This window comes from Aptenodytes patagonicus, chromosome 5, assembly GCF_965638725.1.
Source record: "Aptenodytes patagonicus chromosome 5, bAptPat1.pri.cur, whole genome shotgun sequence".
Taxonomy (NCBI): Eukaryota; Metazoa; Chordata; class Aves; order Sphenisciformes; family Spheniscidae; genus Aptenodytes; species Aptenodytes patagonicus.
Genome location: NC_134953.1, coordinates 51,018,316 through 51,046,147, shown reverse-complemented (window position 1 = coordinate 51,046,147; position 27,832 = coordinate 51,018,316). Strand labels below are relative to the sequence as shown.

Sequence of the window (27,832 nt, the reverse complement as noted above, 5' to 3'; positions counted from 1 at the left end):
GGGCTCGGTTCGGCTGCTGCGGGACCGCGGCTCGGCGGCGGACCCCGCGCCCGGCGTGAGTGAGCGTGGCGCGGTCCGTTCTGCGCCGTCGGGCAGGGGGGCGGCTTCCCGGGGCTGCGGGCGGCCGCCCGCTGTAGCGCGGCAGTACCGGGGGCCCCGCTGCCCCGCCGCTGCGGTGTCGGCTCGGGCGCGCTGCCCTGCTCGGGTGCCACCGGAGTGGCGGGGCAGGGCCGGCAGCGGCGTGTGTCGCGCCGCCCCGGGAGGCCGCCGGGGCGCGGCGCCCAGCGCGACTTGGGCCCTCTGCTCCTGGGGCCGGTGGCGGGCGGTGGCCTGGGGGAGCGTGCCCGGGTCCTCGGCTCGGCTCGGTCTCCTCCTGCGGGCCGGGGGTCCGCGCCGCTGCCCGCCGCTTGTTGTCGGTTGGCCGCGTGCCCTGGGCGCCTTGGGCTGCCGGCGTGAGGTCTTCAGGGGAAGGGGTCGGGAGGGGAGCGGTGTTCGTCTCGGAGGAGCAGCCGCACGCCTCGGAGAACCTACTTGTGCTTGCGGGTGCTCGAGAGCCAGGGCCACGTTTTGCTGGGAAAACCCTCGTTTCACTCAGTTGCTGCCCCGCGGAGAACACTAAAGCAAGGATCCTGGGCCAAAATGTTTTTTTTTTTCTACGACTTCTAATGTGGGTTTTAAGGGAATTAAAGCTGATGCAATCAGGGGTCTAAGAATAGCATAGTCCACGTTTCCTAGCATGTGCAAAGTGCTCTGAACGGCTTTTGCATGTATTCTTGCACACGGGCATTTGTGGAGATGCTACTTTCCAGAGGGCACCTGGTGTTCCCTGTGGTTGCACACAGTGAGGCTTGCTTTTCCAGGAAGCCCCTCGACGCTGGTGAGAGGACCGGTAAGCAGAGTCTGATCGGGGAGAGGCTGGGCAGTCGTAGCTCGGATTTAAATTGTTATGCGATTCCCTAACTGGGAGGAATTAGCTTTCTTTATTTGCAAGAAAGTATGGACCTGAGTAATTTGCAGCTGTGGAAGACAGCAAGTCTGAGCTTATTCTTCATTAACTGGCAAACTGCTCCATTTGTGTTTCTGTGATAATGTACCTGGAGAATGTTGCGTATAAAATAAGGTGCTTGTTCACATAGCCAAATAAAGCTATAAACGTTTTGTAGTTTAATTTAAATTGTGCCCAAAATATTTTGTTATTGTTGGATGCTGGGCTCCAATCTGACAATCTCAGTCTTCCAAAAATGATGTTATTTTTCCCAAATTTAAGTTTTTCTATTTTAAATGCTACTTCTGTTTATTTTAAGAGTTATTCAATCTCATTCTGTCGTTGCTTTTCCTATAGTTTCACTGGTTTCCCATTTCTCACTCCATTTCTGGATGGGAAGAAGTCTGTGAATGCCAATATGGAAGCTGAACACCCTTCTGTTCTTTTAATACGTGACAAAAAGTTAGGCTTACTCCTTTAAATAATGACTGAATCAAATTTTATTCCTGATTGACTAGTCATTAAAAATGAAATCGGGATGAGTGATGCCCTTGTAAAAAGTGTTAATCTACATTAGAATTAGAAGTTAGTGGTTGAATATGGAAGGCCTGCGCAGTTTGCAACTGTTATTCCTCTCAGAAAATGAGTATTTGGAGTGGAAGTGTAGTGAGCATCAGGTAGCATCGTTAATCTTTGCAGATGTAGTTACCGTTATTAGCATCCCTCTTACCTCTGGGGCACATAGTTATCTTCAGTTTCCAGACACGAGTTTTATCTTATATCAAATTCTGGCTCTGCAGTGTAGCTGTTGAGCAGCGCTGTGCTTTTCATTAGCTGCCAGCCTGCCTTAAATATCTGGTAAATGTATGAGGGAGAGATACTTCCTGGCTCTGAGCAAGGAGTGAGAGCGAGCACCCTGTTACTTGAGATATTTCCTTTGGTAGAACAATTTTAAGGATTCAGGGAGGCAGACAGTTTACTGACTTTATGATGTGTGTGTTCCATTTGCCTAAAGAATCATTATGCAGCTGTGGTGAAATTACTTTTAATGATGATTATATTTTCTTCTGCTTTATTCTTTGCAATCCAGACATCGTTAATCTAGGCTGTGAATTTTATAGCTGGATAAGAACTTGAAGGCATATTAGTACCTGGATGTGGTCAGTTCTGTTGTCCTAGAGCCAGACTGAAGAGAGGAAAGAAGGTTCTCTTGCTTCAGAATATCACCTTTTTTTTTTCTTTTTTTTTTCCTTTTGGATCAGGTCTTGAAGCATAGGGTGAAGGTTTCTCTTCACAGTGCATGGACGGAAAGCCAATGCGCAGGTAAGAGATGAAAATTGTCCTTCTCTTATCCAAATATGATAAATCATGTGAGTTGGTTTCATAAGTGCCTAGACAGTAAAATGTTGTTTGTTTTTGTTTTTTTTTAAGGCCTGGCTAGGAGAATTAGAATATAAAACATTCATCTTTAGTCCTTACTTAAATGTATTTAGTTTTCAATATTTACAAGACCAGATGTTTTTAAATGAATATGCTGTTAGGAAGACTACAGAAGACAAGTTATCATAATTCTCCATCCCCCTTCCCTACTTCCCCCATTTACTATCGTATTTGAAATCCAGTATTTAATTACTTAGGTATTGTGAAATTGTGTGAAATAAATTGCCTGGGAATAAATTTAAACTTGATTTCGAAGGGGCATTATTTTTCCCTTAACTGAAGGAGTTTAGTCCCTTTGATGGAGTGAGGTCTTGGGTGAAAAGGAGATTTTCTTTTCTAATTACGGATGCCATCTGCCTTAGTTCTAATGAGCTGAAGATGCAGCTGAAGTTTAATTCAGGGGAGTTCTTGCTGTGGTTATGTCAGAAACATTATCTGTTATATAGAGAAAAAATTGTCACAGTAAATCAGCACGATGGCAGGTTGGCAAACAAGATTGTTTGCTAGTTCTAGTTGCTTTTCACTATCACTATCCGATGGCAATCCCATGGCAAATCTTAACAGCAGATATATTTCTGTATGTGATACAGGCTGTGTGTAAGCAAAGTTTCCTGAAGTTTTACACCTCTAAATGAAGTAAAGAGAACTCATGCAAATTGCTTAGTCTGTCTGCACTCTTTAGGATGTGGGAAGTAGGGAAACTTTTATTATGGAAAATTCTGTAAACAGTCATGTAAGAGAAAGCAAGGAATTTTAACCATATGTAAAGCATTTCTAGCTACAGCATTTGCAGAAACCATTAGCCTGGGTTCTGTGTTGTGGAAGGAGGTAAGAAATAAATAGTCATTTAAACCCTTGAAGAGTGACACTATGTTGTTTAATTAAATGAATCCCTCAAGTGCAACAAAAGAAGACTGTGCTGCTGCTTCAGTTAAGCTAATGAGTAAACCTTGGGACATGATACGGGCATCACTGGGGCTACGTATTGTTCAACATTTTTGCCAAGATAAGAAATGTGGTTTAAACAATGAGGAGCTGTATGTGACTCTTACAGTGAGTTCCTTTTTCTCCAAGACAGATTAAGTAGCAGATGAGCTCTTTTCCATCTTAGTCTTCCACAATGGAGACTGTTTAAATCTTAGCCAACGTAAAACCACAGCTTTTCAGGTTCTTATGTTGTACTCCATTTATCAAAATGTTTTTGCAAAATGACATAAAATTGGTGACTAGCTTGGCTTCTGTTCTTGTTTTCTCTCTACTTTATTTTTTTGTGTTCCTAATGGAAAAATCGAGGTTCTAAATTTATTTTTATGTCTGCTGTCTTCTGCATATTGCATTGAGGCAGAGAATTAAAGTGCTGAAGTTTGTATGTCTTTTGTGGGTTTGTGGCCTTGGACTTGGTATCATGGAAGTTCTGTCTGCCACTCAAACTGGGTAGTGTTAGTGGTGGGCAGCAGCACTGGGCTGAAGAAGTAGAGGTTTTCTATTGTGGTGCTGATCCTGGTACTTCAGGTTTGGGTTTTTTTAAAAATTTTATTTGGATAATGAATGCAGACCAGACCTTTCAGTACCTTTCATTTTCCCTCCCTCTCTGGCAAGCCGGGGTAGAGCATGGATAACGTTTGACATATTTACATGGCTTTACTTTTGAGCTAACCTTTCAGGTGATCTCTGTGCCTAGATGTATTGTATTGCTGCAGTCTAGCCTGACAAGCACGGATCTATCGTGAGCTGTGGACTTCAGTTCTTGAATATGCTTGCATGTTTTAAGGGCCTCTGTGTGGATTGTTAAAATTTCTGTTTGTTATTCTACTGGGTATCTTAGCAGAAGATGATAAAAGGTTCCTGATTGGATTTCAGGCTCACAGATCTTCCTATGAGGTCCAGCTAAGCAGATGGCAGAGCACTTCTTTCATCCTTTTACTCAGGGCTCTGCAGCCATTTAATACCACATGCGAGAGTCCTGTTAGATACTGCAAGAAGAGGGGAGTGAGACTTGGTCAGTACTGTATTAGTAAACATGGTGAGTTGCTATCAAATGTGTACAGCATTCAGAGGATGGGAAGTACAATTTGAACAGAAAAGGCATTGCAGCTATTCCTGTCGAGATTATAGTAGAGAAAATGCATTGATGTTCAAACAGGATTTATCTTGCATTAGAAATGAAGTGATAGTTGGGGCAGGCTATTCTTTCTTGCTGTCAGGCAGCAGCAAGAAAACATTGTTTTGCTGAAGGTAAAAGCAAGGCAGAGGGAACCTCTCCAGTGAAGGGTGTAGTCCCACAATACGTGAGCAAGAGGGCGGAGCAGGTCTGATGCTCAGGGTCAGCCAAGAGTCCTGTGCTCATCAGGCAAGTCTGTAGTGATGAGGAAGGGTTGAGGTCAAGCCAGGAAGCCAATGCAGCAGGTCAGTATTAGTGGGGTACATGGTCAGCTACAGGTGTGCCTTCACCATAGCTCAGGCCAGGCACGAGGGCTTGAGCAGCTCCCAAGCAAAGTGGGGAGGCTCTCCTGGCTCTTTCTCTTTCTTGGCAGCCTGATCCCAGGTTACAACAGCACTGTATTAGGGCTGGCTTGGGCACAGGCAGCCAGACCCTGCTGAGGGGGTGAGACTGCAGGTCCCGACGGTGTGCTTGCGGCCCTCGTGCACTCAGGAAGTTAACTGATTGCTTGGACATAGCACTTACCCAAGACAAACTGCAAAAGGCTTAGGAAGGTTTTGGAATACTCCAGTAATGACCTCATCTTTCTGTGTATGGACATCCTCATTCTTGGTGAAACTAAGTTTTCTGGGTTTGGTCAGTGAAAATGAAACTAAACAATGTAAATAGGGACATATACACCAGATCCTTGCTGTTCTCCTTTTGAGTAATGTAAAATAATATTGCAGTCAGGTTTATCTGCTTGTTTTCATAACTCAACCTCATTCAGCACGTATACCTAAACCTTGCTGTCTAGGTAAGAAAAGGAGTCAGTGGCATTTTTACTAATAATTAGACTTCTAGCTAACTAATTCCTAGAGTATTGATTGCCACAATTAAACATTTCCATTTACTTAGTTGGCAGTGTTGTGGTGGTCACTTCTGATGCTGAAGGTATCACTTTTGGCTGCGCCAAATCAAAGATCTTTGTTCTAGCAGTTCTGTAACGAGTATAGGAAATATTTTCTTTGTGTATGCATTAAATTCAAAGCGAGGCATTGACAGAAATCACTACTGGTTTGGTTTGTTTTCTTCATTTGCTACTAAAATCCATTGCTACTGAAATCCCCTAGAGCAATGTATGATTTTGGATTTCAGTTGATGTTTTCAGCCTGAGACTTGTTCTGTTTCATAGACCTTAGGTCAGCCTATTGTTTTCTGCTGAACTGTGTTAAAGCTTACTTGTAATCTCATGCTAAAACATACGTTATCTTAAACAAAAAATGCAGGCTACTCTGACTTGAAAGTTAAGGAGCTCTATGACAGTATCGGAGAGTACTTTTTCTTAGATACATATTACTAAATATTTTTTTGAACTTTGGAAGAAGCTGCTATAAGCTCTAAGGATGGATGTCTCATAGATGCCTTTGTTAATGAATAAAGTTTTGGGAACTGGCATAGCTGAATAAAATGGAGGCAGAGCAGCCTATTTATTTAGCTGACTTAGTGTTGCAGACTGCCTGTGTTCCCATTTGTACTTTTCAGCAGTGTGCTACAAAAACTGATCCTTTGTCAGCCCCTTCTTAATCCCATTGTATTTGCTGATTTCCCCAGCCCTGCATTTTGATGGAAGCTAATCCTAGAATATCTGCATAGCTGAGTGTGAATCCTTTATCCTTGCATACACATTTCCTCTCCGATCCTCAACCCTTCTTAATCACCCTGAGTATTCAGAGGCAGCTCTTAGCTTTGCGTGTGTGTGTGGGGGAGGCAGCTAGCCTGCCATGTGAGAATCAAGTGCTGCCTTCTGTCTTTCACACCTCTAAGCTACTGACTCATCATTTCATTCTCTGTGCATATATATGCATAATGCACACATAATGCAGTTAAATTATTATCCTCATGGAGACACATGCCATCAGACAGTGTCCTTTTAATTCACACTTCTGTGCCTGTGTATAGCAGCAACCCACAGTGCTTAATATCAAGCATCTGGTTTGATCCAGTGTGGAAATTCCCAAGGCCATTGATCACTAGCTTCTGCATTACCCAGAGGTAAGTTATGGATGAATCAGGAGTGCTAATTTGATTATTACTCTTTTTTCCATCCATTCAATTTTCTTTAATCATTAACCAGCACTTTCTCTCCTGGAGGAAGGAGGCTAGATACAGTGCAGGCACTCAGATAAACACTGATGGGAACAATGCAGTAATGCCTCCAGTTCTTACTAACTAGACTCCTTTTCAATTAGTTAATTTAAAGAAGTGTTCAGCAGAGTCTAATTTGGGCAGAAAAATCCTGTTCCATGCTGGCTAGGAAGGACTAGGACTACTGCCTAAATCTGGCCAACTACTCATGTGGCATAAGCTGGTCTACCCCATTGCTCTGTGTCAGCGAAGAGTCTTGGGTGGTGGGATTGACAAGGTACACTGTATTCCTTGTAGCGGCATAGCCTTAATGTAATCTTTTTGTAGTTAAAATCTGTGCTAGTCTGAAAAGCTCTTCAAGATCTGCTTTACGGCTGTTTTTAGTGAGGGTCATCTTTGAAGAAAGCCTACAGGTGTAACAGGGGTTCTGCTTTCCAAAAGAGGTCCTGTCCTGGACATAGGCCGTCTCTTGTGATCTGTAGTTCTGTGAAATGGGTTTTTATTTGAATAATGCTTGTTCTGTGCTTAGATGCTTTGACTGACAGCCTGGTAAAGACAAACTGTCCAAAATTATTACAGTAGCATGTGTCTTAATAGGGCTCTTATTTTTTCTTTTTTCTCCCAGGGGTTGGTTTGACATAGCTTGAAACCCCTAATGCACAATAATATCCATTTGGCTTGCTTAGCAAGAGCTAGATTCTACAGGGGGATTTTTGTCACCACCTTTCTCCATCTCTTGGTATAGGGATTAAATTACTTACCCTCTGGCCTTAGCTGCTAAGGACTATGGAAGTAAGCCAATTAGGTAAATTAATCTTTAGCCAAGGTTTCTTGGGGTTTTTGTAGGGATACCATTAAACTTAGTTTGCATATGCTGCTGTGAGGAGAGCTTAGCTGCATTGTTCATGAGGATCTTGGCAGAGCTTTGAAAATGGTTGTCAAATCCCACAAGGTGAATTTGGGTTGTGAGGGACAAGAGTGGGTGGAGGAGAGTGAGAGGCAGTATAACAGCAGAAGGATTTGTCAGAGGTGTCAGAAAAGGAGAACGGTGATGGATATAAAAAAGATGGAGTAGGGATAAAAGACAAGGCATTTAAGGTGCAGAGGCTGAACAGGAGCAAGCAGAAAAACCCAGAGGGGAGACCCAGCTGGATCTGTGTAACTAAGATATGAGGAAGAGGTAATGGTCTGAAACATCTGAATATGATGATCAAGGAGAGTGTGTGGGGGGAATGGGAAAACAGGCTAAGATGCAAGTGAATAATTTGAACTGCTGCAAAGAGACTGGTTTCCCTCCCTGTGGTTAGAAGGTGCATTTGACATAATAATGAGAGGAAAAGATGTGAGTTATTTTTTTTTAATTCTTTCCTTCAAGCATGCTGCAAGATATGTTGAGCAATGGGAAAGCGAAGTTAGATTTCTTTTTAACTCTTAGTATGAACAAAGTGTGGCAGTGACAGCTCACAAATGCCATTATACCAGTGAAGCTGGTAATGGATAAGATGTACTGGGTCTTTCAGTATATCTCCAACAGCCAGTGCACTCACTGGATAATTCATAACCATCAGTATTCTGATATTTTGCTCAGTATCCTTTAATTGCTCTAAGTGAGGGTTTTCCTTTGAAGTGGGAAGAGGCAATAGTTTCCTGTATTTTCTTTATTTTTGTAGTAATCAATATGTCACTGGTGCTGATGCATCTTTTTAATAATTGTTCATATGATATGTGGCAGAAATTCAAATATGCTCCCAACATGCAAAATGGCGTCTCAGTTACGTGTTTGGTATGTTTAGTGTGCACTGATCTGCTTATTTAGTTTGATTGCTGAAAACGGAGTTGTGTTTAATTCTTGTTTAGCACTGATTTCAGTCATAATGTGATAGTGAAGCCTGGGGTGTAGGCAGACGTCTCTGCAAAGTGATGTACGAGATGTGTCATCTTGGTTCATCCCTGCAGAACTGCAGAAGGGCTTGGGGCAATACTGCATTCGCGTTCTCTCGAGTTAGTAGCATACATGGTGCGAAGGATGATCTGTCAGCATTGTCGTGCTACCGTGCAAAGGGGTATTGCACTTAAGCTGTAGCAGAGCTGACATCTGCTTAGGGATGTGAGGAATAAAGGAAAGGTACCTGAACTTTCGTAAAGAAGGACATCAGATAGCTAGAACACTGCGTGCGAAGCTGGGACGATAGTCTGTTTTTTCTACTCTGTGCCAGAAACTTGGTTTATATATTCTCAAGTGGTTCCTCATCTCTAAAGTTACAATCTTGATTTTATTTTCTTCCTTTTTTGGTAGGCTGATAGTCATGGATACTTTGATTGTTTTGACTTTTTCCTGATTGGTCTGATATCCTGATTGCCCTCTGCGGTTCTTAGTCTGCCATTCTTGGGAAGGATTAACATTCTTTTGAAACATGTCAGGGAAGGTAGATTGAGTCTGAAGCCTCCATAATTTAAAAATAACTGAAGAGGTGATGATTAAATGGGTATTCTGTGAACCTGAAAGATAGTTGTGGTAGGTTGCAGGCCATTTTAAGTTACTGCAATCTGTGTGATAGTTTAGTATGTTCAGATATCACAGTGATGAGTGACCGTATCAAAAATGTAAGTAGAAGAGCAGAGAAATTTGGTTAAATCATGCAACTAGAATTCTTTGCAGTGGAAATCCATCTCCAGCTCTGTCAAAGAAAACTCAAGTGACAATGGGCAAGTCAGCTAATCATCTTTGCTTTGAGTCACTCTTTGTGAAATGCAGCTAATATTCCTCTGCCACGCAAGGCTATTATGAGGTTCAGTTAATAAATATGTATGTGTAGTTGGATATTACAGTGGTGTGTCATAGAAAGCATATAAAAATAGGTATAAATATAAGCCTGTTGCAAGTTGGCATTTGTTTACTTCTAGGTACACTTTGGTTTGAGACGGATTCCTCTTTCACGTGATCATATGTTTGTTTCCACATTCCAGCATGGAACTACGGGCACTGCTGGTTTTGCGCTCGTAATCGATGCGAGCCCTAGAGCTTTGGCTGACAGCTGGTGATAGATTAGTTGATGATGGTCCTGTCTTATGGTTTCCTCCACTGCAGGTGTACCAGTACTCGACCAGGAGAGACCGGAATGGACGTGACTAGCCGTTGCACACTCGGAGATCCTAACAAACTGCCAGAAGGGGTGCCGCAGCCTGCTCGCATGCCCTACATCTCTGACAAGCACCCTCGACAAACTTTGGAAGTCATCAATCTTCTCCGGAAGCACCGGGAGTTGTGCGATGTGGTGCTAGTAGTCGGTGCGAAGAAGATCTACGCCCACAGGGTGATTCTGTCAGCCTGCAGCCCTTACTTCCGAGCCATGTTCACTGGGGAGCTGGCAGAGAGTCGGCAGACAGAAGTAGTGATCAGGGACATCGACGAAAGGGCCATGGAACTGCTGATTGACTTTGCGTACACCTCTCAGATCACTGTGGAAGAGGGAAATGTCCAGACTTTGTTGCCAGCTGCTTGCCTTCTCCAGCTGGCTGAGATCCAGGAGGCCTGCTGCGAGTTCCTTAAGAGACAGTTGGACCCTTCCAACTGCCTGGGCATCCGAGCTTTTGCTGACACTCACTCATGCCGTGAACTGCTGAGGATTGCTGACAAGTTCACACAGCATAACTTCCAGGAGGTAAGAAGCTAGTATGCTGGAATCATGGTGTAAAACCTGTGAATGCATCCTGAGAGAGCCTGGGCAACTCTCATTTTGTGCTTCTTTCCAAATCCTGCCTTTACATCTGCTGTGTGCTCTAATAGTGATGGGTGCCAGCCGTTAGTTGGGGAAGAAAGAGGAAAGAGGTACTTGCAGGACTGTGGTGCACTGGTGGTTCATATATGATCCACAGCACTTCTTCTCTTAGTGTGGCGAGTGCTATGTGGAAGGCAAGGTTGCAGGCATAGTTGGAGTTCAGTATTATATCTGATGTGGCTGCACGATGGCGTGACATTCCACTCATCTTTCAGAAATGTTTGGATTCTACAGGATTGGAGGAGAGACGGGTGTTAAAGTAAGGACAATACATCAATAAAACAAAAAAAAATTGGTGTTGAGTTTAGGGATTGGACATATGGGTGTGTGGGGGAGCATACCGCTGCCTCAGTGGAGTCTTCAACTCCCTTGCTGTAGCAGAAGTAGGATTTTGCATCTATTATTCAGCAGAAGTTGTTTGAAAGTAATTCAGATGTGTAATTTTGTAGCTGACCTTTATAAACCCAAGTCTCTTTTCCTTTGTTAACTCTGCCTAGATAATTTTTTTGGGAAAAAAATTGCTAGCAACTGGTTCAGGGAAGGATCAGCATAATAATTAAGGATTCTGTGAGCAATAGTCTGAGAAGAGTGGGTCTTTACTTACTGTTACACCCAGATGCAGAAAGGAGCCCAACACTTAAGTGGTGTCTTTCCTGAGCTCTGGTTGGAAGGGCAAGAATTTGCGTATGTTTTGGAAGCAGCTACTCTCTAGGAGTGCGCTCAGCATGAAGGTCTGTTCCCCTGCTGGAGAGATTCATCTCTTGCCTTTTCCAGAAACTGCACTCTTCCATCCCTTGGAACAGGCAGCCTGCTATGGAGAAATCTCCTCCTTCCACCTGCTTCACAGGTAGATCCTTTCCAAAGGGAGTAACTCCAGTATCGACTCCTGATGCTAATTTAGTTTCCCAGAGAAGTGGCAGTATGTAAGTGCTGTGATTGATTGCAGCTTGCTGACTTTTTTTTCTCCCTGCAGGAAATAGATTGGAATTGTATTAATTTCAGTCAGGTAGTACTTAAGAAAATTGTGAGCAGAAGCAAACACAATTGAACTTGACCGTTGGACACATTGAAGACAATACTTGGTATTTAACTGTAAACACATGACATCAGTTTTCTCTAAAACTTGCCATCAAATATGTCTTTCCTAACCATGAAGACTAGAAAATAAAATGTGCTGTTTAAGATGAGAGCTTGTTTTTTGTAGAACTTGGTGATTTCTCAAAAGCCCTACATTTTAGCTGGCCATTTCATGTGCTCTGTGCTTGCTCTGCATTTCTTTTCTTCTGCATTTTTTTGGGGAGCAGGATGGTAACCTATTTTCAGTGTTTGGTCATTTTAATGGTTAGATCTGTGCTCTTCTCATTATTACATGAGTAGGGCATGCTTACAAGCCTCTAAACTTTTTAACAGCATAACAATTTTGTTTTTAAATGTTTTAGCATTAATACATGCAGCTGGCTGTTAAAAGCTGCCTGCTATGGGGATCTGTTCTTTTGCAGTCCCTCGAAGACTGTTAAAGCACACAAAAGCAAAAGTTTTGGACATGAGAAGACATTCTCCTCCTCAAAGATAATGCAAGTTATACTTGACTTAAGTGAATCATGGCCTCTGGAAAACCATTGCTTGGATTAGAGCACTATTTCTTTGGCCTGGGCAGGTTTGGTGTCCCTTTCAGTGCCCTGGGAGTTTTGCATCTCTTCATCCTTAATGATCACTTCTTTCACTTCCACTGTTTCTCTGTAGACAATCTTAATGGTGCTGCTTGTTGGGATTGTATTCTGTTCTGCCATTATTTTCCATCTGGTGAGTGGATTGGTAATCCCTGATGGAAGCCAGTGACTTGGTTACTTAATAATACTCCACTGTGGAGGTTGAGAACTGATAAAAAATGTGCCCTCCTCTGCAGAGGCTGTATCGTCATCGTTCCTCCAAGCTGGCAAAAAGAAATGAGATGAGAATTTCCTGAATGGCAATGTAAAATATTAAGCACTAGGCATCAGGCCAACCCGTGCAGTTACTCTGAATGCCATCTGAATTGCTTCACGTCCTCTGCTGTGCTAACCTCTAGTTCTATTAATTTTTATGTGTATTGCTGCATTACATCATTAACTTCTTGGTAAAATGTTTTTCCAAGTTTTCCATTCCCCTCAATTTAATTTGTTGCCTAAAACCCCTAGTGAATCTTGTGCATGTAATATGAAATGGTTCTATTAACAACTCCGCTGTATAAGAACAGCCTTCGTATTTTTTTGTTTAGTTTCTGACATCTGTGTGAAGGGGAAAAAATACACTTAAGGATGAACAACTTGTACTTTGTATGAACAGACAAAAATTGCACTCCATATTGTATACTCTGACATTTATTCTATCTGTTTGTAAGTGCAGTAATGCACATGAATACTGTAGAGGAAATGAAGCCCATCCAATTCTTGTTTAGTAAGCAAGTCAGTGAAATAGGCCATTAATATTAGTCAGATAATTATTAGTGTCCTGGTAATTAAGCCAAAATAAGCCAAAGCATTTTAAATAATTATTTGTTTTACTATGTAAACTAACAAGTTGCGTAGTAGTAATAACTTGGTTTGCCATCGATGCAACTGGGTTTTCTGAGGGTGGAAGGGAGAGTCTGGGTGACCATCCTTAACTGAAAAATTTCCAGAGCCTCTGTTTTCAGAGTCTGAGGCTGCACTTAACTGTCGGGGTAAAGTTTAGGCATAAGCTAGTCTATGTAGAAGGGAGGGAGACTATGGAAAAATGTTGATAAAGATCTTTAATGACCAGCCCAGTTGTTACTTTAAGGACAAAGAAGTGTGTGGGCTAACCTTGCTGTGGCTCTTACTGCCCCTGAAAGCCCATGGGATCCTAGACCAAAGTCTGGTAGCTGATTTCACTCTGTTGTGTTCCTTTCAACTATATTTGCTGTTGTCAGTACTTGGCAATTTTTGTATATTCATTCAGTGCTCTTAATTTATTTAGATAATTAAAAGGACTGCACAGCTGACTGCTGTTGAGACGATCGTGTCAAAGAATGTATTTTTCTTTCATTTATGCTGCAAATCATAAAGTAAGTCCTGGAATTCTAGTGTGGTTGCAAATGACAAGGACAAACCGATATTCAGTTATTTTCTGTCACTGAACTTCTCAGATTACAGGCTACGGACTGGGAGTGCTTGTAGGGAAGCCAAGCTGGCAGTTATCAATCAAACCATTTCTGCAGTTCTCTTTATTTCGATTCTTGCATCTTTCCCATCTGCCTGGTATCAGTGCAGAAGATGTGGTTGTGCGTGAGCTCTGTAACCTCTCAAGGCAGTTGCAGGCTGACTCACATGTGCTCTGTGGTGTGTTGTGTGAGCAGGCCTCCAGTGGCAGCTAACGCTTCCTGAGAAACTCGGTCGCTATCTTGGGTACTGAAGGAATGAATATGTTTGCAGATTGTCAGTGGCTTGAATTTCACAAGAGATCAGTCCTTAGGGCTTTAGGAGGCTCTGATTCCCTCTTAAGTGCATCTGGACTTGTGCAAATGCTATGTATATATTTAGAGCAAATGAAACAGGCAGGATCAAATGCGTCCATCACCATCTCCTGAAATATTTTCTGTTCTGCCACAAATCGGCATTCAGGAAGACTTTCCATGTTCTCTACAATGCTACTGGTAACTTCTTTCTGAGACTCTTATTTTTGTGCTCTGTTTTGGATTTCTTGTGAATAGAGCCTCTCTATTCTGATACCACTTCAGTCACGTATTTATCACCTATGCAGCATTTTTATTTCTGCTTTATATATTAGACATGGCAAACAAGGAGACTGACTTTTAAAGAAGGGCTTTGTTTTTCCTAAATTTTGAAACCTGATCAGTGTGTTCTGTGGTTTAACGCTTTAAACATGTCCTACAAAAAAACTTAATGTAAAATTCCCTTTCACTTGCATCCCCATCTAAAGGTGTCAGTGTTGTGTTGCTAGGGACTGCATTCTGCTCTGTGCAGCAAACCCTTCACATGTGTTGATGTCAAAACAGTGATGGGTATTTGGCACTTTACTGGATCAGTCCATTAGACTCTTAATTCAAGTGGACTGTATCCACTTTAGAGTTGCACTGAAGTGCTGGAGTGGTGAATGGCTGTGGTGCTTTGGCCACTGTCCTTACTTTCTCTTTTTTTCCCTTTCCATTTAACCAGGTAATGGAGAGTGAGGAGTTCATGCTGCTTCCTGCCAATCAACTCATTGACATTATATCCAGTGATGAGTTAAATGTTCGCAGTGAAGAGCAGGTGTTCAATGCAGTGATGGCCTGGGTGAAATACAGCATTCAGGAAAGAAGACCCCAGCTGCCACAGGTAATCTTGAGCGCAGTAACATTCGAGACCGTTTTATCCAGGGGAAGAGTAATGAGGGCTGATATGGTGGTGCCACAGCAGTGTCACAGTTCTGAATGCATGCAAAGCCACAGTAATTCTCTCTGAGTTCCACCTGTGTTAGATGGCTTGCACTTTGCCTTCATCTAGGCTGGAAGGTGCAGTGGCTAGAGCCTTCAGTAGGGGCTTTGTTGAATTATTTCCAGGTAGGACTTGCCAAACTAGATCATTCCAGTAGTCTGTCCAGACAAACCTGGCTGCATTGCTTTGAGTGTTGTGTAAAAACCATAGTGGATAAGAAAAAGCTTGTCTTCATTTGTGGTGTATCTTTAAGATCTGCTGTTTGATTATGCCTCAGCCCTCATGATCTTATACTGGAGCTTGTCAGAATGGTTATGTTGAAATACGATGCTTCATCTAAACCAAGCCATTTCACAGAGAAGCACCCATTCTGACAAAGCTGTCAGCCGGAAAGCCTCTGAAGTCTCAGGCTTTCTGATCAAAAGAGGTGAGAGTCTGCCTGCCTCAGTGTCTCTGCTTTGGAAGTAGATGTTAAATGCAACTTTATTTAGTGGAAAGCTTTTGAAAATTGTTTTAAATAAACAAACCAAACCGGAAAAACCTGCTGTTCTCAAGGTAGCTCTTAATGCTCTTATAACTGTGTGCCTTTTTAGGCCCCTCTGTCTATACCTGCATGCACCTCTAAATTCTAAGCTAAGTTGTGAAAGGTGTGTTGTTTGTTGTTGTTCATTTATTGCACAATACTGGTCACATTTAAGAGCTAAATGGTTGATAAAACTTCTAACTAAACTAGTGTTTCAAGCAGACGTATTGACATCTGTAATTTTGTAAAGGTTTTCAATTGTGAGCTTGTTTTCCTCTGTTAATAGATCCAGTGGATTGTCCCCTTTCAAATACTGATTTTCTGCTGGGTATCTAAATTGATATATTGAAAAGGCAAAGGTGCTGTAAGACGAGCTGCATTTAACTAAAAAGCCAGGATTTGGATGTGTAAATGACCGTGCATGTTTGCCACAGGAATTAACAACTCTATCAAAACTTGTTAGCCACTGTCATTTTCCATTTGGCTTCTCACATCTCTGTGGGTATATGTGATTTACCATATATGTTCTGTTTTGTGTTTTAGGTCCTGCAGCATGTCCGTCTACCGCTGCTGAGTCCCAAGTTTCTTGTGGGTACAGTGGGCTCTGATCCACTTATTAAAAGTGATGAGGAATGCCGGTAAATCTCCTCACTGATTTACAGAATTGGATTGCGTTGTATTTGGGTGCCTTGTTTGCATCTGTTCTCTAAAACTGCTGATTTGTCAGTGGTAAATGGGTGATATCTCACAATTTCCTCTTTTGCAACTGAGAGATGCAAGAAAGCGTGCTTTCTATTTGTATAATAGTCAACAGTGTGCCCTAGAAGTGTTTTTGTTTTTTCAAGTTTTCAGTGAAATAGGAAACTTTGAGTGCACAGTTTGACTGTTGGTAAAATACCCTTCAGTGTATTGTTTTCCACTTCACCTTTTTTGTTTCTCTAGTCATGGACTTTCATTACAGCTTACCACTCGCATGGCATTCATGATCTCATTATGACTTAAAGGAGTTTCTCTATGTAAAAAATCTGTACTTTGATAACTGAATTGGACTCTGGGATTACAGTCTATTTCCCACAATGCTAGTGCAGGGAAACTTATTTCCTTCTCTTATGGTATGAGTCTCACCTTTCTAGTTCTACGGAGTTCTGTATCATCTATAAAGCACGCAATTTTTCTTGTTGTGCTTAATGTAAAAAAGTTCAGGGGATAGGCTAAACTGTTCTCTTCCTGAATAAGCATTCGTAGTGGGGAAATTCCACATTTGTAGAGGGAAGGAGGACTTTTTTTTCTTTTTTGTTTTGTTCAAGGGTTTGGAATATTAGGATTAGTCCAGGTGGCAAGTCATGAATGGATGGACAGTGTGAGCTGGCCAGAGCTGATGGAGAAAATATTCATCAGAAGGGTACTATCTCCATCTATTGGTCATGTGTGTGTATTACGTATTTGTGTGCTTTTCAACTCCTGAATTGTTCCTAGACAAAACAACTGATGTTAAGTTTTAGCTTGAGGCAGTCTGGGTTTTTCTTTTCTGCATAGTAAGCTTGACAAATCTCTTGTGCCAGTTTTTTTATCAGTCTTTATAGCAAGCAATATCTATTATTAACTCTGGCCAAATATTGATACTGGTCTACTGCTGTCACTTGTGTAAATGACTTGTAAACAACTGATGAGTATTTAGGTGACAGTGTACGTTTTAACTAGAGCTACTCATGCACTTATGTGATTTGTGAATACCTTAAATGCATAACTAGTGCTGGCTGCTCTTGCCATCAGTTTTGATTCATACCTTCTCCTGCGACTGGTATCAGGTGAACTTTGGGGATTAATATTTTCCCGTCTTGCACAGGGATCTAGTGGATGAAGCTAAAAACTATCTGCTGTTGCCCCAAGAACGGCCACTGATGCAAGGACCAAGAACTAGACCACGCAAACCGATACGCTGTGGAGAAGTGCTCTTTGCAGGTATGTGTAGCTCCTGCTGGCTTAGGTCAGGAGAGTCAAGTTGGGGTTTTCTGGTGGTAGTGCTTCCATAAGGCTAGTCTTTACAGCATATTTCTGAAGTGACCTGTGCATTAATATTTGGAGATTTGAGTTAACTTATACTTTCTTACTTGTGTGATTTCTTTGGTGCTATGAATGCCACAGTACTTCCAAACTTATGCTAATCCTCTTGAAAATCACATTTTGTCTTCTAATTATAATCCTCAGAATGAGCAACTCAGAGATGGGGCTACTGGGTTAAGGCTGGCAAAGTCTGGAGGGATTATTTGTACCAGGCACACATATAGTACATGAGCTTAGTGCGTTGTTATGACTTATTTCTTGTGTTTGGTTCCTACAGTGGGGGGCTGGTGTAGCGGGGATGCAATTTCCAGTGTCGAGCGCTATGACCCTCAAACCAATGAGTGGCGGATGGTGGCTTCCATGAGCAAAAGACGCTGTGGTGTTGGAGTCAGTGTTCTGGATGATCTCCTTTATGCTGTGGGAGGCCATGATGGTTCCTCTTATCTTAACAGTGTAGAAAGGTATGTATCCATAAAGCCAATGTGCAAAATGTTAACTCTGAATGTTTAAACCTGGGTGCAGCCTCTTAAAAATGAGTTCATTTTGCCAGCTGTGTTCTTGTTCTGCTGAAAACCTGAAATTTATATTACATGTTATCTACATTTCCTCCTCCCTTGCATACCCCTTCAATATTGTGTTGGTTTACTGTTGAACTAGGACTTCACGTGTAACAGCTTGTGTCATGTTATTCCCAGCTTAATGAGACAAGACATAGCCTTTGGTATAAGGAAGCATATGTAAGAGTTGGGTCTGGGTATAATTGATGGGAGGAGTGATGATCCTGGTTAACTTTCTTTGCAATTGCTGGTTTGTTTTTAGCATTGTTGAGGAAGGTGAGGTTATAGTAAGCATTTCTTAGATATTAAGGGAAAGACCCTGGAATCTTATTGTGGAGTGGTAACCAGAGAATTAAGGAACCTTGGCACTTACACAGAAGAAGGAAAATAGGTCAGTTTTAGACCTGTGAAAGACATAAATCAAACAAGCTTTGCCAAGCTTCCTGTTTCTGGGAGCTGCATATGGCAGTCCCCATGCCTAAAAGCCACGTGACTCAAGCACTCCTAATACTCTAAATCTTGGCCCTGTAACAAATCCAATGAGCTATACAAATATCTCCTTTCTCCTCGAGCCTCCCCATCTTCCCACATATATTCTTGCGTACTCTAGCTTCCCAAATCATGACCCTAGCCTTACATCTCCCATGTCCTGCACTTTTCTGCTATGCACTATATTTCCTTGTCTCTGGATTCCCAAGTCCATCTGGTTCCTTCTTTTTTTTTTATCTTGAAGCGCAGGTCCCAGTGCTGGCTAAGTTCTTGTGTGAACTGCAGAGAACATACAGCAGAGTAACTCTGGCTGCTGCTTTTTGCCTAGATGCAAGTCCCTGGTAACCTGCTGTCTTATGAACCTGAACCTTTGATCTTCAGTTTGAATCATCTCAAGCTGCAGTTTGAACATCCCTGGAATAATGTGTATTGGATGCATTATATCACTTCAGGGGTTTTAATCCAACTTACAAATAGCTGTGTTGCAGTTTAAGCTCAAGATAAGCAAGTTTCACTGCCTTAGTAGTTCCCAAACACAGGGGAGTCTGAAGCATTACCTAGTCAAGCAATTTGTGCTGTTTGGTGTGTTTTTCTAGGTATGATCCAAAGACCAATCAGTGGAGTAGTGACGTGGCCCCCACCAGCACCTGCAGGACCAGTGTTGGAGTAGCAGTTCTTGGAGGCTACCTCTACGCTGTGGGTGGCCAGGATGGTGTCTCTTGTCTCAACATTGTGGAAAGGTACTTTTTAATTAAAAAAAAAAAGTGGGTCACAGGGAGAAGAGGGTCTCTTAGAAGGTGCAGTTGATGCAGATGAGCTGGAGAGGAGGCAAATACTATACAAATCTTATGGGGATTTTTGTTTGGAGTCAGTCTTCCCGCCCCTCTGTGAAGATGCTGACACTTGATTAAGTTTCGGTGTTTATTCTTTTGCCAGGTATGATCCCAAAGAAAACAAATGGACTCGAGTGGCTTCCATGAGCACCAGGCGTCTGGGAGTTGCAGTGGCTGTGCTAGGGGGCTTCCTCTATGCTGTGGGAGGCTCTGATGGAACTTCTCCTCTCAATACTGGTATGCCTTTTGCTGTCCCTTAATTGCAGTCAGCACTTGTCATGGTCCTGTTTGTCCTTAGTGTCCCCAGATGGCTGTTGAATATCTTAGTGATCAGTTTGCGGTGTTTTTTCTTCTTTAAATATGATTTTTCCCATACAGTAATTCACTCTCCAGGCTTGTGAGCCCCTATTACCTGGTTGCATGTTGTTTTTTTTTTCCTTTCTCGATGCTGCATTTGGCAGTGTGTCCTGAATACAATACTTTGATCACCTGCATAACAGTTGCAAGCACATCTTTTTTTCCTGCAGTAGCCCTTTTCTGCTGTAGGAAGGAAGGTGCCAAAGGTAAAACTACTGCAAGATGGTAATGCAGGTCAGTTTGTAGCATTGCCAGCTCCCTCTTGAGTGAAGATGCTGACTGTGATTGACTGTGTAGGGCTGGAGACAGGAGAGATAATAGCAAGCGTTCTATAGAAGAAAAGCATTAGAGTGAGAGATAACAAACTGGTTCATCATGTTTTTGGTGTGTGGAAATTGCAGTGTCTTTACAGATTGAGCAATACTTTGGATGCAGGTTCAAAAGTGCTAACCCCCACTGCCTGCCAACCCTGTTGTCCAAAGATGTGTAATTTCCTCTGCAGTGGAACGCTACAATCCCCAGGAGAACCGCTGGCACACAATCGCACCCATGGGGACGAGGAGGAAGCACCTGGGCTGTGCAGTATACCAAGACATGATATATGCTGTGGGAGGCAGAGATGATACAACAGAGCTCAGTAGTGCTGAGAGATACAACCCTCGAACCAACCAGTGGTCTCCTGTTGTGGCCATGACATCCCGCCGGAGCGGAGTGAGTTTGGCTTGGTTTGCTTGTCTATACTATACATAATCTCGTGGTGAGAGAACAGGGTAGAGTGTCATCTTGTGAGGTTTTTCTCTTGCTTCCTCTGTACCTTCACCTCAGGGGTCCGTATTGGGACTGGTACTGTTTAATATCTTCATCAATGACATAGACAGTGGGATTGAGTGCACCCTTGGCAAGTTTGCAGATGACACCAAGCTGAGTGGTGCGGTTGACATGCCTGAGGGATGGGATGCTGTTCAGAGGGACCTGGACAAGCTCGAGAAGTGGGCCTGTGTGAACCTCATGAGGTTCAACAAGGCTAAGTGCAAGGTCCTGCACCTGGGTTGGGGCAACCCCTGGTATCAATACAGGCTGGGAGATGAAGGGATTGAGAGCAGCTCTGTGGAGAAGGACTTGAGGGAACTGGTGGATGAAAAGCTGGACATGAGCCAGCAACGTGTGCTCGCAGCCCAGAAGGCTAACCGTATCCTGGGCCGCATCAAAAGAAGCGTGGCCAGCAGGTTGGGAGAGATGATTCTGCCCCTCTACTCTGCTCTGGTGAGACCCCACCTGGAGTACTGCGTCCAGCTCTGGAGCCCTCAGTGCAGGAAAGACATGGACCTGTTGGAGCAGGTCCAGAGGAGGGCCACAAAAATGATCAGGGGGATGGATCACCTCCTCTATGAAGAAAGGCTGAGAGAGTTGGGGTGGTTCAGCCTGGAGAAGAGAGGGCTCTGGGGAGACTTTATTGTGGCCTTTCAATACTTAAAGAGGGCCTATAAGAAAGATGGGGACAGACTTTTTAGCAGGGCCTGTTGCGGTAGGGTAAGGGGTAATGGTTTTAAACTGAAAGAGGGTAGATTTAGACTTGATATAAGGAAGAAATTTTTTTACAATGAGGGTGGTGAAACACTGGAACAGGTTGCGCAGAGAAGTGGTGGATGCCCCAGCCCTGGAAACATTCAAGGTCAAGTTGGATGGGGCTCTGAGCAACCTGATCTAGTTGGAGATGTCCCTGCTCATTGCAGGGGGTTTGGACTAGATGACCTTTAGAGGTCCCTTCCAACCCAAACTATTCTATGATTCTTCTGTGAGGGGGAAAGGTTCGCAAAAAGTCAAAGCTCTTTAGCAAGACTAGAGAATGAAGTCGTAGTCATGTCATGCCATAGACAGCTGTTTAATATGCCTGAGGTTGGGGAAATTGAGTCATTTGAGGGTCTTTTTTAATAGTTTTGGTCCCTTATATGGAGTCAACTTCTTAGGCCTGAAACAGAGTTCTTTAGGTTTTTACTTGGTGAAGTAGCCATACTTGGTATGAGATCCTATTAGAGAACACTATCAAAAATAGTACCTGAGTCTTACCCTGCAATCCACTTTGGATGAATTAGGAGGTGAACATACCTACTTGCCCAGAAGAAAGAGCTGGGAAACTGGGCAAGCGTGTGTTTAGATTCAAACTTCCAGCAAAGTCTTTTCATGGCCTTGAGATGTGTGTGGGAACAGGATTTCTGGGCTTTCACTTAGTACGTTACCTCTCTTCACTGAATCCTGTGAGTATGGGGAGTGGCAGCATGTTCTCATCAACTGCTAATCTTCCTGCTTTCTGTAGACATGTGAACAAAAGATTAACATAGTGTTTTAAGTAGTCATTGTGTTTGGGCAGATGCAAATGTTATGAATATTTCTCATTAGATACTGGATTTTGTAGTAAAGAGTGGATTAATTCTGTCTGCATGTTAGTATTTTGGTGTCTGGTAAGGCAAGTATGAATCATAATTTGAGCAACTACTGGTTTTGGAGGCAGAGAATACGTATTTATTTCTGTCCTCAAAGCATATAGTACACTGTCAAACACTCTCCTTTTTAGTTACTGATAAGGCATTGACTTTTCATGAGCTGCTTCTGTATTTGCTTTCTGTAGAAACTGCTAAACAGATGCATCTGTATCTGCAGCCCTCCTGAGTTCTTTCTAACTTCTGCAAAGCCAAAACAAGGACCATTTTACATTTATATTGTGTTCTTGTCGTCTTTTCTCTTTTACGCCATGAGATGTTTTCACTGGAAGTGATGTTCCTAAACCACAGAACTGATTGAGATTTCAGTGGTTCTGAGCTTCAGCAGAAAGACAAAATTGAAATTTGGAGGCCAAGGTGCTTACAGATGGTCCAGCCCAAGAGGAGCAGGCCAGGGGCTTACATATGGTTCTCCTAGTTTCAGCAAGCATTCCAGGCTGTAGTCTGGTAGATATTCTGATTTGTCTGTGTCATACTTTGTCAAGAATTTCAGTCCAGGACATAATAAGTTTTGGCTGATAAAGGCTTAGGTTCTCATGTATCTATTATCATTCAAGCAGTTCTATCTCTTGTAACTGGTAGTAAGGGCAACCTTCTGCTTTTTCTTTACGAGATTCTCTATTTTGAGATATATATTTAACTTTTAATGTCTTGTTATTTTTTTAGGTTATTTTGTTTGTTCTTTTTTCCCCCAAAAAACCCTCTACTGCAGACTGCCTTTCACCAAACATGATTATTAAATCCTTTTATTAATATTTTCATTTTAACCCTTCTCTTTAGGACCTGTCTTTTCAGGACATCCCAGCTAAATAGCTACTATCTGTGATGGGTTGTTTTGCAGGTTGGCCTCGCAGTGGTGAATGGACAGCTAATGGCAGTGGGGGGTTTTGATGGCACAACGTACTTGAAGACCATTGAGGTGTTTGATCCAGATGCTAACACATGGAGGTAACTTAAGTTTGTGAACAGTCAAATAGTGATCTCCAGCTGTAGCTGCTGTCACCCAGCTGGAGCTGTCCCAGCCAAATTAGAAGTGTGATGTACACCATAGTGAAGAACTTGGGTGTGGTAGCCAGCATAATGTTCACATTGTGGCTTGTTGGCTTGCATGAAAGAGTAAGAAAGAGAATCACATTTTGAAAAATATCCCAATATGCTATTTACCTACAGCATCCCCATATCTATGACTATGGCAGTTGAGAAACATTTTCTTGCAGATTTCTGCCTGAATTCCAGCCATTGACTCCATTTTAAGTAAAATGGGAGCGAGTTTTCTGTAGTTTTCCCATCTGAGTATCCCAACAGATTTAAGCAACAGAATACAGTATCATTGCATCTTTTGCAGGTAGGAAAATTTTGTATGGATAGGTTATTGAGACCCAGAGAAGATAAATGATTTAGCAGGCTTGTTGGGTAGCAAGCAAAAGGTCATACCAAAACCTAGTTTGTTTTTAAGTGCTGCTTTTGAACATAACAAAAATGGACCACACTGAGAGAGAGATGCCCCTTCTGTTTGTTTTGGGCTGAGTCTCTTCTGCTTCCCAATAAAACTAAGCTTGCCCTTAGCAGAAGGAGCTCACAGTGATGATGCAGAATTTGGCCTACTCATTTTTTGCTTTCAAGCTGAGGCTCTGATTTCTAGATCCTTTTGGAGGAGCTGAAACAGAATACTTCAAGCATATGATGTTCTTCCCCTTTAAATCTGCAAGACAGCAATTGGAAGAATTTCATCTGATTTACAAGCTGAGAGAATTAATATGCAATTGCTGATCAAAACCATGTACTGAGCAGAAAGGCTATTTTTCCTATTTCTTTTTTAGTCATAACTACACTTGAAAGCAATTGCCTGTGTATTTATTCCCAAATCTAACTAGTATTAAATTTCAAGCTCCTATCTGTATTCTTGCTGCTTTAGTAATCTGGCAGGGGTGGGGCATAGAAAGAAATTAATGTCCTTATTCCTTCCAGCCTTGTAATACTAGCAGATTAACCCTTTCCCTATGAGATAAGCTGTCATAAGAAGCAGTGGAGGAACTTCCTTGTTTGTTGAGTTATGGACAATGCCTTTTGAACTGCTGAGAAAACCAGTTGAGTAGAGAGTAATACCTACTTTGTATTCCTTAGCTGAATGGTTTCAGCTACTTCAGTGACAGTAACAATAATAAGATGTCTAGAGTTAGGAGTTACTGCCTGGGCTAGTGTTCACAGAAGTTTAGGAGGTTGTTCAAGGTATTAAGCTTGTGGGTTTTTTCTCCCACTGCGTTCAGTATAGCTGATCAACATCTGTAGTCTTCTCTTTTGTTTGCTGAACTTCTTGCTCCATGAAGGATATTTTTATTTGTGTAGCCTGACTGAGAAATGCTTCCGATGCAATTCGGGTTTAACAAATTGCATTGGTAGGAGTTGTTTGAAGAACTTGCTTCTCCTGTTTCTGCCAGCAGACTTCAGTGGCACAGAGGGGAATAGGCAGCTGAAGTGAGTAGGATGCTGGAGTCTATAGGGATCAGATTTCCATATGAAATGCAGGCACCATTTCAGTAACATATTTTGGAGAAACAGATGGTGCTTGGGATGTGTTTGTATCTTGGTTGGATCAGCTGAATTGAGGGTATTAGAAATATAAAAGGGATTAGTTTAATTGTGAGTAGCAAACCTATCTTTGCTCTTGCGTTACCCAAAATGTAGCCCAAGGTCAGCTACAGCCTGCAAAGTTCTTTTCTATCTTGTGCATTACCAGACAGGGAGAAAGCAAGTGATTACTCGAGTAACAGAAAACTGCGGTGTCAGAATGAGAAGCAGTTTCTGTTTTGAGAGAGAAAGGCATGAGCAAAAACAGCTGTTTACCTTGGAAGTATATAAAATGACTGCTACCCAACTTACTTGTCATGCTCCGCTTTAACCAGAGGTTAACAATGGTGTAGTAGTGCTTACAAGGGCTGGTTCAGTCTTTCCCATGGTAGCTCCATGAAGGAGCTGAACCAGTGTGACCACTGAAACCTTGTCTTTGCAGGTTGTATGGTGGAATGAACTATCGGCGGCTGGGAGGAGGAGTAGGTGTTATCAAAATGACACACTGTGAATCCCATATATGGTAAGCATCAAGAGGGAGGGAGACCCCTTGGTTCTCATTCCTAGAAAAAACTGAAGAGACTTGTTGACACTGGACCTCTTTGCAGCTCTAGTATGAACGGTCTAGATCCAATGTAATTCTTTGCCGGTGACTCTTTCTATGGAATTATAAAAATGACTTCTGTGAGAGTGTGCCTAATGGGAGACCATGTTGTCAGACTCCAGGGAACCACTGGACAAAAGTAGAAGTGTTGCTTATGTCCATATTTTTTCTAAATAGTCTACACTTTTGAATAAACCAAACTGTAAAAGTTATTGTGGCGTAAACAATGCTGATGTAGAGACCACGTGCTATACTGGGAGTCTGGCGAGGAGGAGGGTTTTCTGCTTTCCCTCCTGCTGTGAGCAGTGGATGTGGCAGCTGTGTGGTGGGCGAAAGAGGAAAGTGATACAGAAAACATTGCTTTTGCCTTATTTACAGAGAGCTTCAAAAAAAGTACTTGACCTGCAAGGTGCCATCTTTGCACAGAAGCTTTTCTGTGCGCAGAGTATATTTATTTTTTCATTTGATTTGTATCACGTATTTTCTTTGTATCGCTCACAGCGATAATTCCAGCTTTTTATATACATATATATGTGTGCATATATATATGTATTTTATATATATGTATATGTGCATGTGCGATTTGAGTTTTGACAAGCTGGTGGTTAGGGCAGGGCTATGTCCTGCCAGCTATTGTGGTTCCAACCCTTGTGGTATGTTTTAGGGTCTCTTAGAGTACAGGAGAGCTATGAGGATGGGTGCCCTGAGTATCTTTTCAGTCTTGCTGGAGGCAAGTAGAACTGGAACTCTCATCTATCGACTGAATCAGTGAAGTGCACAAAAGGGGTGAGAGTGAAAAGGATTTCAAATGATGCCTTTTTACTGTACAGTGTATGGTACAAAAGTTCAGCTTTTGTCTCTCCCCTCCCCTGTATATGAACCTAGAAATAACTAGTTGTTGCTTACTTATAAAAACCTTTTTCTCACGTTGCCTGCTAGATATCGGTTCTTGTCTGAAGCTGGAATGCAGGTATCATCTGTTAATTCTGACTAGCCTAGATCAACACTCACTTCTCAGGTTCTTGCTACAATGGCAGACCTGCAATCAGCTCCTGCTGAAAAAAGCTTAGACCAGCATCACCTTAGCTGCCCTCCTGCCTCTTGTCTGTGTTTTTAGAATTCCTGTTGTAAAACACTGACCATGATGAGATGGTACCCTCCCTTTTAGTGATTTTTATGCACTTTTCCTGCAGTTGTTTAGAGCAGGGAAAGGTATGAGGCTCATTTAAGAGTTGGAGGGGAGGGATTGTTTGCTGGCACTGTAACTGTCATGTTTCAGTGGCTGCGGAGGCACCCAGGGGCGGGGGGAGAGGAAGGAGGAACTCTAGACTCAAAGGTTCTGATATGGTTGTACTGTAATTTTGATCTAGTATAAAAGAATGACCTTTTGCACCTGATATAACTTTGGACCTTACTAAATCTGATTTTAAAAGAGTAAGAGGACTGTAAATTCCTGAAATGAAAAAGGCAGTGCTGACATCTTAAGTTCTTTAACTTCATAGTTTGATTCATGTAACTCAGCATTTTAATGTGCTTGAATATAGTAAAAATTACACTACAGTAATAAATGGGTCATTAAAACTTTTTTAAAAGCCCCTTTTCCCCTAAAGGTCGGTATTCTTGTGTTTACATATGAAGATCATTTGCACCTTTACAAGGAAAACAAGTATTCTGTAAACAAATGTTTACATGTATCATTTATGCTTTTTTCTAGCATGAGTAACTTGTATAAATAGTGCTATCTTAATAAATTTCTTCTATGCTGTTCTTTGTTTGTTCCTTGGGGTGAAAGCAGTGGACTATGCTTTTGTATAGTTTGTGTGAATATAGATGCTGGGGGTTTTTTCAGATACCAGCCCAAGTAAAACTGGCTTAAAACTCTGCTGTTTAGTGTTACCCTCAATTGCTTAGAAGCACATTATTCAGAAACAGCTTCTTCTGGAAGAAAGTATCTGCACTATCTGGCTAAATCTAGCTCTGTTCACTTAACTGCAGTTATCAATTATGTGGGCTATACCCCAATTTGCAGATAAGCATGTAAAAAAAAAAAAAGTAGCTTTTCATTCCAGCAATACCTTACAGCTAGGCTGTAGTAGATACCACACATACATAGCAAAGCATCACTCTTGAAAGCTGAGTATGGCTGTAGTTTATATACATACTCCACTGGAGTTTCATATGCTATTAGTCTGTGTTCTTATGGCAAGGAAGAAGTTAAAAGAGGCTGTATGGAATTTAGGTTTTCTAGAGATTATTTATGTAAATTTGTTGGAAAGAGCTGAGCATTAGATTTAAAACTAAGCCATGGGTGTAACAGTCCTGTTTTCAAATCAAATACAGGTGCCAGTTATGTCAGACCTCCTACTCCTGCTTTACCCAGTGTTCCTCTGAATCGAGATAGCAAACTTTGTCTA

The 27,832-nt window shown here is 42.2% G+C and overlaps 1 protein-coding gene across 3 annotated transcripts; it reads left to right on the top strand.

Annotated features, from left to right (window-relative positions):
• Positions 1–27,832, top strand: KLHL20 (kelch like family member 20). Of its 3 annotated transcripts, XM_076339725.1 has the most exons (13): positions 663–889; positions 2,248–2,308; positions 9,802–10,375; positions 14,668–14,826; positions 15,992–16,086; positions 17,295–17,410; positions 17,790–17,973; positions 19,155–19,298; positions 19,495–19,628; positions 20,251–20,459; positions 23,088–23,194; positions 25,257–25,337; positions 27,759–27,832. In XM_076339725.1, exons 2-13 carry the CDS (start codon positions 2,286–2,288, stop codon positions 27,817–27,819), a joined length of 1,887 nt encoding a protein of 628 aa, XP_076195840.1. In that variant the 5' UTR covers positions 663–889; positions 2,248–2,285; the 3' UTR covers positions 27,820–27,832. The 3 variants fall into 3 exon arrangements, with proteins under 3 accessions (XP_076195843.1, XP_076195840.1, XP_076195841.1); XM_076339728.1 differs by lacking the exons at positions 663–889; positions 27,759–27,832 and adding an exon at positions 1–55 and having other exon boundaries at positions 25,257–27,181; XM_076339726.1 differs by lacking the exons at positions 663–889; positions 2,248–2,308; positions 27,759–27,832 and having other exon boundaries at positions 9,770–10,375; positions 25,257–27,181.